This window comes from Rhinatrema bivittatum, chromosome 4 (genome assembly GCF_901001135.1).
Source record: "Rhinatrema bivittatum chromosome 4, aRhiBiv1.1, whole genome shotgun sequence".
Classification (NCBI taxonomy): domain Eukaryota; kingdom Metazoa; phylum Chordata; class Amphibia; order Gymnophiona; family Rhinatrematidae; genus Rhinatrema; species Rhinatrema bivittatum.
Window position 1 is genome coordinate 133,952,558 of NC_042618.1, and position 13,472 is coordinate 133,966,029.

General features: G+C 37.9%; 1 protein-coding gene across 7 annotated transcripts in view; it reads right to left on the reverse strand.

Moving 5' to 3' along the window:
- Positions 1–13,472, reverse strand: part of GPHN (gephyrin) — a 1,154,395-nt gene that overhangs the window by 358,442 nt on the left and 782,481 nt on the right. For 5 of the 7 annotated variants that reach the window (XM_029598877.1, XM_029598878.1, XM_029598875.1 and 2 more), the window contains one exon: positions 4,766–4,822. The exons of the other annotated variants lie outside the window; for them this stretch is intronic. In XM_029598877.1, coding sequence (XP_029454737.1) covers positions 4,766–4,822 — 57 coding nt within the window. The remainder of the gene's footprint in view (positions 1–4,765; positions 4,823–13,472) is intronic. 7 annotated transcript variants of the gene reach the window in all.

Here is a 13,472-nt window from a genome sequence, read left to right on the forward strand (position 1 = left end):
CTATAGATCACTACACAGGAACTAAATACTAGCAGAATACCTCAACTCGGTCATATATGCAGAACACAGAAAACCCCTCACCAAATACAAAATAAAGAGACTATAAAATATAAGGGAAAGTGTAGACAAAAATTGAATTGGAAATCGCAAGAAGCCAGACTCTGTAGGCAATGCAACAATGGAAAAAAATAAACATTGCCATTCCTGATAAAACAATAAAATCAAGAAATATAAATTTCATCAATAGTAGTAAAACCACATGAATAAAGAGTATAATTCAAAACAGCTAACAAATAGAATAACAACCAAAAATTAAAAACTCATATAAATATTCTGAACACCAATAAAATATTTCAAAACAGAGACATTAAATAACATCCAATAATTAAAACACATAAGGATTTTTAAAAATCCTCTGCTTTCCATACCTGGGAACCTTTGATTTCTAAATGCTCCGAGATTGTCATACTTAGCAGGAAGAGAGGACGGATGTTTTTTGCACACAAATTTTCTGTTTTCTCACACATAAATGCATATGCTCTCTCTCACACACATGCTGTTCCTCACTCTCTTAGACATATGCATGCACACACATACACAAATGCATGCACAAACATGCTCTCTCACATGCTCTCTCAGACATACACACATGTTATCATACACACACATACACATGCTCCTGTCTCTCTCACACACAAAAACACTCTAACTTCCCCCCTATTGAAATATCAGCAGCAGTCTACTTCTTCATCTCTCACAGCCAATAGGACTTCTTCTTGGGATCGACCCAGCTTTGACATAGAGCTCCTTGCTACAGAGCAGATCCTCCTCCTAAGGCCCAAGCTGGTAATTCCGGCAGGGCCACAGCGTTGCTTCCCCAGGTCCCATTGGTGATTCTTCGAGGGCCGCGGCATTGTCCTCCTTCCTGGGGTCCCTCAGGGTTCTGCACTATCTGCGGCTTTATTCAATATATAGCTCTTCTTTCTATTCTGGGTACCTCATATAGACTTTACCCTGATATTCAGGTCTATTTACCTCTAAAGAATACATAGCTGCCACTACCTGATTCATTTCTATGTCTCTCTTCCCTAAGAGCTTGGCTAGCTCATAATAAACTTTCCTTAAATCTCAAGAAAACAGAAATAAATAATTTTAGGTTGCTCTCTCCTTACCAAATCCCAGCAACTGTTACCTTTGATAATCATGTGCTCTCAATCTCACAGACAGCATGAAATCTAGGTGTCATTCGACCTGACACTATCCATGAAATTGCATATTAAATCAATGACGCAATCCTCATTTGTAAAACTAAGGCTATTTCACTATATTAAACCTCTCAGACTCCTTTGATTTTTGCAGCATTTTACAAGCCTTAATCCTCCAAGCCTTGACTATTGTCATTCCTTATCCACAGGTCTTCCACAATGTGCTCTCAGATCCTTACAATCAGTTCAAAGCTCCGCTGCCCGGCTACTTAATAGAACATATATCATCAGATCATATATCATCAGTTCTTGAATCACTTCATTGGTTATCTGCGCAGTGGCGCATATTATATAAGATTGCTGTAATAGTTCATAATCTACTTCATAGTGTCACCAGTCTGTGGATCAGCTCAATTTTACATTTCTATTTGGCAACTAGAAATCTTAGATTATCTAATCAACTCTTTCTTGATGTTCCTGCTGCAGGGCACACCTGGCTAGTACGTACACGTGAAAAGACCTTTTCACTGCTGGTCCTATCATATGGAACTCAATCCCACATGCAGTTCGCACTATTTCAGATCCCAAGGAGTTCAAGAAGACTGAAAACCCATCATTTAATCAGGCTTTTTGAGATTAACATCCCCTTCTTAGGCAGCAATTTCTCAGCCTCAGATTCTTTTAGTTTTGGCATTTTTGGTCTTTGTTTGGTTTTTAAGTAACATTCAAATTGTTTAGAGATTTTATGAGACTATATATGTTTCTTGTGTAACCTATCCCATACTTTGGAGAGCACAGGAAAGAAATACTTTAAAATAAATAAAATAGGACTTAACCGCTAAGCCCCAATTTATGTGTGTAAATTGGCATATTTATAACATGCATGTGTCAATGAAATTACCAGTTTTACCAATTAATCCACCAGTTTGACCAGTCCTTCTCCAGGTCATCAAGATCCTCCTGGTTCTTCAGCCTGATCACCAGTTCACCTAGACCTCCCACACAGTCAGTACTACACAATAAACAGATTTAATATCACTTCTACCAGGTGTAGAATTATTCAAGTAAGTTGGAAAATATATGCATGTAAGTGTCTTTTAAAATAGCAACTCACATGCATAACTGTGGGTCCCACCCGGGAATGCCCAAGACTGCCCCATTTTTACACACAATGTGCGTGCAAAAGTAAAAATACACGTATAGTTTGAATTCTCATAAAATACAGAATACGTGAATAGAGGCTACTTACACCTGTATATGCTAATTTTATGCGTGTAATGTTTTGAAAATGTATCTTTATGAAAATAAATCAAATTCAGTGCAAGAATCACACAAACAAGAATTAGTATATTGTGTCTTTTACACAAAGAAGGAGGCTGCCTCTACGTCATTGTAGTGCACATGTACACTTCCACACATTGCAAGAAACAGACAATCTCTATGTCTATATCTTTCTCGCAGTCACTGGCACAGTGACTGCTACTAGGTAGCACCCCAAACCACAGCTAGGCACAGAGTCAATGAGAAATTCTAACAGTAGACTTTGCTTTCTCCTGTAAATAAATCTAAATTTTTACAAAATCTTTTTTCATTCTAAGCTTTGAAAAAAGAAGCTTCAGATCCTCTGCTTCCCCCTGAGATCCAGAAGAGGAATGACTGAACAAAATGATCACTACTTTAAAGTCATGATAGTTTCCATTTTCATAAACAATTGATGAAGCCATGACACTCAGCTGCCAGCTGGGACAGGCAGGTTGAAAAAAATACTGAAAAATAATTGGTCCCTGCTCCTTTCTTGGCTCTTCTCCACCCAGTTCCACTCTGTCTGGCTTCAAATACATAGAATGCATTGCTTTGCTTCCCCCACAGACTTTAATGGGACCAAACCGAATGAACTGAAAAGGATTTGGATATTTTCAGAGACCATGCCTGTTCTGTTCTGTTGTCCCAAACCAGAGTGGAAATTGATTCATTCGTCACATTCTCTCATTTGGATTGAAACAAATGCACATCCCTACTAGCTTCTCATCATTCTAACTCTAGCACAATGAAGTCTACTTTTACTCATAGTTTCCTTAATTTTTTTTTTGTTTTTTTACTGTTAAGCAGGTCTATAACTTACAGTGCCCATATTGCTATATGCTTCTCATGAAATGGGAACTACAGGTCCATAGATATAATGGGGTTAAAAGTAGGACACATACAGCCTGTTCCTACTGACCTAGAGCTTTAGATTTAATCACCTTACTATCATTACCAGAGTAATCTGGGATGTAAGTGGGGAAGCCCAAGGCCAGTCTTATATCTTGCTCAAGAAATTGAATTATTCAGATCTATTATATATTGAGTGGCAATTTTAAAAAAATAAAATAAATCCACCCTTGAGAAAAAATATTAGTTTGAGGCATAGGTTTAGTGAAACTAAAATTTAATACAAATCATAAACCAACTGTTTAGTTTGTTTTCCTCTGCAATGCTTATTTTATTACAGTTGATTGTAAAATTATGTACACCTTACAAAAGATGGCACATCCGGACAAGCTTCTTCACAAACCTACATTTGAGGCAATATGTGGAAAGCTAGGCACACTGTGGATGCTTAAACTCAATACTGTGTATCAAGTCTTAATAAATTGCATTCACATATTAAAATCAACATTCTTTTCTTTGCAGTAGAATCCTTTCTGTAATGCATATGTTGCACTGAACTGGGAATGAGCACCATTTATCCCTTACTTACTGTATTTAATGTCGATATAAGTAATTTAGACAGCTACAGTCTGTAACCTATGGATATTGAACTCCAGTCCTTAGGGGTTGCATCTGCAAGTCAGTTAAACTATCACCAATGAATATTTAGCTGCCACAATGGGGTATAATTTAAATAATAGTATTTAATTTGCATACAGATTGTATATTCTGAAAACCTGACATGTTTGTGGCCCTCAAGGATTTGAACGGAATACCCCACTGTTAGCTTGAGCAGTTCAGCCAAGAACCCATTTTTAATTCACATATTAATCAATGATTGTTTAAAAAAAATTATATAACCCCTTGCTTTTGAACCAAAACAATTACAAATTAAACTCAGTCCCCACAACCAGATGTCTTTGTGTGGAAAAGAGTTGCAAATGGCTAGCATTTTAAAATAATGATTTGATTATTCAGAAGAAAACTAAACTGCACTCTGAAAATTATTAATCATAGTTCTCTGTGCAGCAGGCATTTGGAGCACAGTAGGTGACATCAATCAGAGAAAGGTTTAATTTGGAGTCTGAAATTATAAGACATCTTAAGGAGACTGTCATTATCTCTTTTCAGTTGTGACATTCAAGCCTAGTCATTTGGCAGCTTGCCTGCAGCTTGCTGTCCTACGTGTGGGCTGAAACAAAACAATAATATGATGGCCCTGAAGCCAATAAAGCACTGAACTAAAAATGGGATGGCGAAAAATGGTGGAGAGAGAGGGAGAAGGGATGGGAAATGGGGACAAGCCTCAAAAAGTTGTAGGCCATGAAGAAATCTTGCAAAAAAAAAAAAATGTTTTAAAACATATTTACTTTGAGGGATCCGACTCTACTAGAAACTCCTTTGTTTTCATCCGGCCGTCTAATTTGCTACGAAGGAGGTAGGTAAAAAAGACAGAAGAATAAAGAAAAATGTGAACCCAAAAAAAATTTCCACACATCAGTTAGCAAGCATGCAAGACAAACGACTGATATTTTAGCTCTGCATTGATTACCTTTGGAGTACAGAATTAGAGCGTTTTTTAATTTATTTTAAAATGGTATTTCATGATATAATGCACCATTCTCATAGGCTGGTTTAATTTATCAGAGTCTTTGGGTCCTGTCTTTGTTCATATTCACCTGTTACTTTGAAAATTAGGATTAGGATTCATGAGTTGAGGAGTGAGGAGAGTTTCAGGGGATTTTGCAATATTTTTGATAAAATATAATTCTTTATTAAGGCTTAGCTGTTAATTGGCCATTTGCAACTTTTAGTAATTTCTATAAGAATAAAGACAACTGGGCTCATACCTAGCAAGTGTCCCTGATTTTACAATCCTATAAATTCTTCTTACTCTTCCTCCAACTAGGATTGCCTTTCAACAGATTTAAGAATAGAATCTTCTTTCTTACATGGGAAAACAACTGTTTGTTTTTATTTTGATGCTGTTTTATCAATCTCCCTAATCAAAGAATACATGATAGCACCTTGTGAAAGGTGTTTGGCAAAAAAGGAATAAACTAAGTATATAAGCCTTTTCAGAACATCTCAGATAATTATATAGGTAGAGATGACTGCATCCTGGATTTTGATTTGTTTGGTATTTTTGTCACTTTTGTATGTTTTAACCTGATTATGTATGGGTTTTTTTGTATGCCGCTTAGGACCTAGGTAATAGGTGGCATATAAATGTCAAATAAATAAATAAATAAAATAAGCAAAACAGCAGGACATTAAGAGACACTGGCATTTGATTTTAACTATCTTTTTCACCCCCAAACAGAATTCAACTTAATAACTTCCAGTTTCTAGTCCTCAGTTTTCAATCACTGCTCCCAATGTTACAGGGCAGCAGAGCATTAGCTAATCTCACTGAACATACTCCCAAAACAGGCAAAAATAACAGTACTTTTAAAACATTAAAGGGAAGCAGTAGGAGGAGGAAGACTGTGACTTCCCAGAATTGCTCTTTGTTATCTTTTACCATAGGAATCTTAATATTTTTACTCATACAAATCAAAATACTTCTAGATTAGAGAACTGAAAGTTCTTGACTTCCATAAAAATATCATAGGGCCCTTGGTGTTCTTCCTTCTGCATCTGTCAGAGGGATGAGAGATATGTCTCATTTTTTTGTGAACTTGACAGTACCTATTCAGCATGAAATCCTAGCATATTTCATTTCTGAATAATAATAATAATGAAGCTGAATAATAAAAATAATGAAGCTGGTATTGTTGGGTTACAAACAGAGCTTAGTGGAATGCCCAAAGACCTATCAGGAAGCTAAACAGAACAAAGATCCAACAAACAAACATACAACACACAGAGATTCAACTACTTGGTTGCCAGCATGTGTTCAGTCACCTTCAAACTTGAAAATTTGAATTTCTAGCTCTGCTGGGTCTCCATTCTGTTTAGTTTCTCACTGACCAAGCCATAACAAACAGACTGAAAAAAACTTAAATATCAACATGCTAATCCACTAGGAAAACTTTTGAAATGAAGCAAATGTAAATTAGAAACTTGACATGCATTAACATGAATAACAATACCAATATTCTCGAGCAGCTTCTGTAAGAATTATGTAATCCAGTAATGCAACCAGATAGATCACATGCTTCATAATTTTCTCTATTAAATTTATAAAGATAAAGAAAAGTCAGGATGTCACTGTTTAGGTGAGAAGCATCATACTGCCAACATTTTGTAAAAGATTTTTCATCTGTGTGAGATTTTCATTAGGGAAGAGTTTCATATTATTTAAAAACCCTTTAGTTTATGGAACTAGTTAGCTTGGTTATTTAGTTTGTTGATTTTTTTTTTCGTTAATGCTATATTGGTCAATAGTTTGTTTCCATCAGATATAACATTCACTGCCATTAAAAAAAAACATGCTGCCAAAACAAGAAAATTTTAATGCCAAACCATAATAAATTATATACATAGCATTTTATGTATGTTTTATGATATCTATACATGTTATAAATGCACAACACTATAGAGAGTTTAGAAGCGGTGTGAATGAAAAATGATTGACTAGGGCAATTGATAAATATATGTGTGTGTTATTGTGCCAATTTTATTTTTTGAATTTTATTTTTTTTTATAGTTTTGATATTCTTTGCCATTGTGTAATAAAGCTTGCAACATTAAGCATCTTTTAAATCATTTAAAACATTAGTGATGTTACTTACCCTATTTTAGGGTTTTCTGACAAATATACCATTTTAGGTACCCACACATCATTTTTATTTTATTTAAAGCCTAGATCCAATATACTATATATGTAGATGTGTGTTTGTGTGTATGTAAAATACTATCTGCTTCACAAATGCATTGCTTTGTTCTTAATATATAAAATAGCATTCAACAGTAATTTACAATGGTATCTTATTTGATTGTAACAGAGGTAATGAAAGTTCACACAGAAAAAAATACATCAAGAAACCAATATCAATTATGAAAAATGTTCATGTACAGCAAATTTGAAGTTTGAAGGGATTAATTCTAGGAATAAAACCAAATGCCAACTTTCCAACCTTTAAAGTGACCCAAATAAGGGTACTGCATAAATATCATTATGCTTTCTCACAATTGTTCAGTATGTTTGTTAGCTTAAGCTACTGTGGAATAAACCAAAAGGATGAAAATTAAGACTTACTCCTTCCCTTTTCATCAGTAAACAGAGAAAACAAATTCTTTTTGGCCAATGACGTTCATTTCTATTTCTAAATCTACACAGCACTTTATAAAAACACATAAGAGACAGTCCCTACTCAGTAGAGCTTACAATCTAAGGACAAACAGAGGGTAGAAGAGACTTTGGAAATTTCATTTACTAAGAAAATGGTTAAAATCAGTAAGGCTGTAAGTGGGATAATCAGGGATTAAGATTTAAAAGCAACCTCAAAAAGGTGGGCTTTTAGACTGGATCTGAATAAGGCAAGAGAGGGAGTATGATGCACCAACTCAGAAAGTCTATTCTAAGCATTATGGTGCAGCCAGGTGGAAAGCACTGAACTGCGAATTGGTGGTAGAGAAAGGCATAGCTGGGAGTGAGTTGCCTGATGAGCAGAGTTCATGAGGAGGGGTGAAGGGAGGGATAAGAGATGGTGAGGAGCTGCAAAGTGAAGGATCTTATAGATGAATAAGAGGAGCTTAAACTGTGGATCCCATGAAGTGACTTGAGAAGATAGGGTTATATGGGTGTAGCTACTTTAGCGAAAAATAAATCTTGTTGCTGAATTGTGGATAGATTGTAGTGGAGAAAGATGGTTCAGTGGAATACCTGTGAAGAGCAAGTTTCAGTAGTCTAAACAGGAGGAGATGAAAGAGTGGATAAAGGTTCTGACAGTGTACTCAGAAAGAAAGAGATAGATTTTGGTTATATTTTAGAGAAAGAAATGACACATTTTAGCGGTTTTGGATATGTGCAGAGAAAGAGAAGCATCAAAGATGACCCATGATTGCGGGCTGAGGGGCTGGGAGGATGACAGTGAATACACAGAAATAGAGAAAGGAGGGTGAGGGGGAAGTGGGTTTGGTGAGGTGGGGAGGGGAGGGGAAAGGTAAGGAGTTCTGTCTTGGCCAGGTACATCCAAGCAGCAATGTCAGACAAGCAGGCTGAGATTTGGGACTCGATTCCTAATGGCATTTCTGATGTAGAGAGATAAATGTGGGAATCATTAGTATAAAAATGGAATTGAAAGCCATGAGACAATATAAGAGCACCAAGGGAATTAGTTTACTGCGAGAAGAGAGCCCAGGACAGAGACCTGAGGCACACCAATCAATAGAAGCATGGTGGTAGTGGAGGATCTATCAGAAGACACACTAAAAGTACGATGGGAGAGGTAAGAACAGAACCAAGACAGGATGGAGTCCTGAAATCCAGAGTATCAATGAGTAGGTAGTGATCAACAGTGTCAAAAGCAACAAGTAGGTCAAGAAGAATAAGGAATGAGTAAAGGTCCCTGGTTTTAGCCTTAAACAGGTAATGGGAAACTTTGGTAAGGGCTGTTTCTGTGGAATTCAGAGAGTGAAAAACAGACTTGAATGGATTGAGAATGGTTTGAGATGAAAGAAAGTCAAGAGAGTGGAAGTGAACAGCATGTTAGAATAGTTTAGCTGCAAAAGAGAGGAGGAATGTGGGATGAGAGTTAGCAGGGCAGGCTGGGTCCAGTGAGGGTTTTTTTTTTTTTAGATATAATGTGATAGCATATTTGATGGTAGTAGAAACAGGTGCAGTGCAAAGTGACAGGAAGAAGATGTGACAAATGGAAGGGATGACTGGAGGGGAAATAGAGATGAGGAGCTGGGTGGGAATTGGGTCATAGAAGCAAACAGTAAAGGTGCAGGAGGAGAGAAGATGAGCAGTTCCCTTCACTGTGATTTCAGAAAAGGAGGAGAGGGGGCAGGGACCAGAAGAAGGAGAGAGGAATGAAGTCAGGGAGGGGGGAAATAGAGGTGACCTGGTTGAGAACTCGACTAATTTTTTGAACCTCGTCATGGAATTAATCAGGCAGAGAACGAAGGTAGGGGTGGAAGACAAAAGCAATTTGAGGAGACAATTGAATGTGGCAAAGAGATGTCAAGGGTTGGATGCAAGAATTTGTCAGATGGCCATAGTAGTCTTGGTTGGCAAGTGCAATAGTAGACTGGAAGGAGGTCAGCACGAATGCGATTTTAGTCAGAGATGTTCTGCAGTGTGGGGACAGGAATGTAAGAAACTAATTCTGGGGGTCAACCAAGGTTGGTCTTTGGTTCACCAAACTGATTGGGTAAGGGATGGAGCAAGGGTGTCTAAAGAAGAGGAAAGTATAGTATTGTAAGAAGAAATTGCACCATCAACTGAATCAGACAATGTAGTGGAGGAGAGAAGATATGAGACAGTAAAGGAGAGGATACAAGGGTCAACAGCCTGGAGATTCCTTAAAGTGTTGATGGTGACTGGATGAGGCTGTGTGAGAAGGGTGTTTAGTATGAAAGTTATCAGATGATGGTCTGAGAGGGGAAGAACTGAGGTGGAAAAGTTTGAGAGACAGCAGTTAGAAGAAAGCACTAAGTCAAGGCAGTGAGTAGAGCAGGGCTGGGAATCAAATGAGGGTGTTGAAGCAAGGAGTTTTGAGGCATAAGAGTCAAAAGGATCATCAGCATGGAGTTAAGTTTCCATGAATAAGGAAGGGGAAGATGTTTCCAGGAGAAAAGAAACCCAAAAATTAAAGTTGTTGAGAATGGAGAATGGAGATTTATCAGTTAGTTGGAGAAATGGTGGGGTGAATAGGCAGATGGAGTGGGTCTCAAAGGAAGAAAACGAGAGGGATTGAGGTAGAAGAGGAGTTGAAATCTACAAGAGGGGAGCCAGCATCAGTTTACCACCACCATGATCTACTGTGTGAAGTGTATGGGAGAAAAGATAACCTCCATGAGAGAAAACCACAGTTGAAGCAGATTCGTCAGGAAAAAGCCAAGTTTCAGTCAAGACAAGAAGATGAAGTGTATGAAATAATGAGGTCATGAACTTGTTGGAAATAGAGCAGGTATTCCACAGGGAACATGAGAAAGAAAGAAAAGAGGGAGGAAGGAGGGGAAGAGGGGTCATGGTTTGATGTGCACAGATGGGGTAAAAGTTGACTGAGGGCCAGCTATGGGATTGAAATTCACAGCTAAGAGTAGGAGGAGGAGTGTGAGAAAATGGAAAGAGAGATGGAGTTGTGCTGACGATGACAGGGAGAGTGGAGATGGCTAGATGAAAGAAAGAAAACTTTGAAGATAAAGAGCAGTAGATAGGGCAGAAGACAGAATGTCAGGTGAGGTAAAGAAAGTACAGAATGGTGATATTAAACTTGATGTTAGTAGTGATTTGCAGCAGGGAATAATTCTGGGAAGGATTAGCATCATGAAGAGTAGGTGTAGTGGGCCATAGGGAAAACCAAGAGCAAGAAATCTATTCACCTGAGTTAATGCTATGGCATGCATCTCCTGGTCAGCTGGTGGAAGACCAAGGGAGACAGAATGTCCTCTGAAGCAGAAGAAAAAGTATGCAGATGTACTGCAACCTATCCAGTATCTGTCTTGCTGCTTGAAGAGCACAGGGTAGGAGAAGCTCAGGACCATTTAGGGGCATGATGACTTCCAAAATCAACCACCAAGGCAGCTAGGAGAAGTATGCAAATGTACTGCACCTCCCTATTACTACTTTTTCCGTTCCCCTTGCTTCATTGTTCTATCTGCCCAGCTTTCATCTGGTCTCTCATGTACAGTATGTTTTCTTGGATGCAATGATACTTCCTGATGCTAAATCCTCTTAAAACTGAAGATATATAGGGGTTTGCCTGGGGGTTGTATGCTTAAAAGTCTGCATGGAAGCAATTTCATGCATACATTTAGGCATACTGCAAAGAGGCATTCCTGGGGGTGGAGATGGAGCAGAAAATAATTTACATGTGTATGTAAGGGGGTCCATTTTCAGCTGCTGTGCAGCTTGGCTAGTTAGCGATGCGCCACTGAATATATCCGGCTATCTTAAAGTTAGCCAGTTATATCTAACCAATTAACTTTAGGATGGTCCTATGGCTCAACCAGAATTAAACACAAAACTTGTGGCTAATTCCGCTCCTCCTCAGAATGTCTCTTGCCCACCTATGGAACGCTCCCTTCTTATCTGGCTAAATTCTAGCCAGGTAAGTAGTTGCCTAGCTAGAATTCAGTGGGATAAGGGATAAATATAGCTAGGTAAGCCATTTAGACAGATAAAGATTATGTTATCCGTCTAAAAGGCTTTTGAATATGGATGTCTTAATTTTCAAAAGTATGTGTGCAAATGTCCACTTGGACATTTACACCTGCTGTCTAGCAGATTTAAATGTGCATGCCTATGCCATGCTAAAGTATGCATGGTCCCACTATTTTTCAAAATGGACTTACATATGTAAGGCTGCTCTGAAAATTAGGGCTGTAATAAAATTGGGCTCCAATTTGATATTTTTGGCATAACGCTAATCTTCCACCAGCTAATCTATTAGCTTTTTCCATAAAAAGTCTAAGACATAGCAATTGAAACTGATTTTCCTCAATCTGAAGGCTATAAAATTTCCCTTTAGCATTTATCAGTTCCTTCAAGATTTCTTATTATTAGATATCCAGTGTTCTGACTAACTTCTGAACTGACTTCTGTGCTGTTTCTTTCCAAATATCCAATTATGTGGCCTCTGAAAAGGACCTTAAAGATGTCCAAGACTGTAGCCTGTGACATCCCTCCCCTTTACTATTTGATAAATATTCATATATTTTCTTTTCACTATCTTTTACTACTATTTTATCTGTGACTATGGACTAAAGGTTAGAGCGCTAAAATTAATGCCAGCTGCATGTAAATAAAAGATCAATAGGTTTTAATATATGCACATGAAATAGCATGATATGCTCTCCTTTACTCACTATTTAGTGTATTCATTAAAGCTTAATTGTTAACATCTGCTTTGGACACGTGTGGACTTTTTAGTGTATATGCTATATAAAAGACTCAGATGCTGGCATACGTTGTGAGTTTCAGAATGGAGGTGTTCTAGTTTTTGGAGAAGGAGGAGCTGTGGTAGGAGGGGGGAAAGATTCAAAGGAGAGAGACAAGGAGAGTGAGAGAAAGAAAAGAGCAGGAGGTAGAAGGGACAGAGAACGAGAGAGAAAGAGAGCATGAGTGGGAGGAGGAAGAGGGAAAATTGACAGAGGAAAGAAAAAGGAGGCTGCCAGGACTAGCAGAAGAGAAGTATTTGTCAGCCATTCCCACACATATTAACGTCCAAGACCAATCTACTAGGCATGCCAAAGAAAGTGATAATCCACATGTACTCCATGGCACTTCGAAGCTTTTAGTTACCCATATTAGGAGTTAAAACCTGACACTAACCTTCAGACAACTGGGTCTCACACTATAGCTGGGCTTTTCAAACACTTGACTTGTTACATTATCTTGCTTCTGGGACTTTTCAAACTACAGTGTTGCAGCTGGTGGGATGGAACAAAGCATTTTCTCCAGATGTTTCCATCAGCCCTGCACAGACTAGTTAGGATGTATATTCAGTTTCCCAATAAGAGGCAACAATGGCAGGACTTCAAAAGAGATTTTTAATACAATGCTGACCTACCTAACACGATGGATTCAACAGACTACACACACACACACACACACATTGCACTTATATTGCTTTGTTGAAAGGTGAAGGGGCCTTCCATAACTGTGTGAGACACACACCTGTGAAATCTGAATGTGGTGGGCAGAAATCCCGGGTCCTGCCATGACTCATATCTTGCAGCACTTCAACCTGGTCTATCAATCTGAGGGCCATTGCAGCAGAGGGTGGATGTTAGATAAGTACTTCATTATCATTTCTCTCCTTAAGTCATATGTACCTTGAACTTTTGGAGTTGGATATTTTTAATTTGTGTTATGAAAACTGTTGCAAATTGCCTTGAGAGATATGTATCAGGAAGGTGATAAAATAAGTATATTTTAAATAAATAAAATCAAAGTTTTTA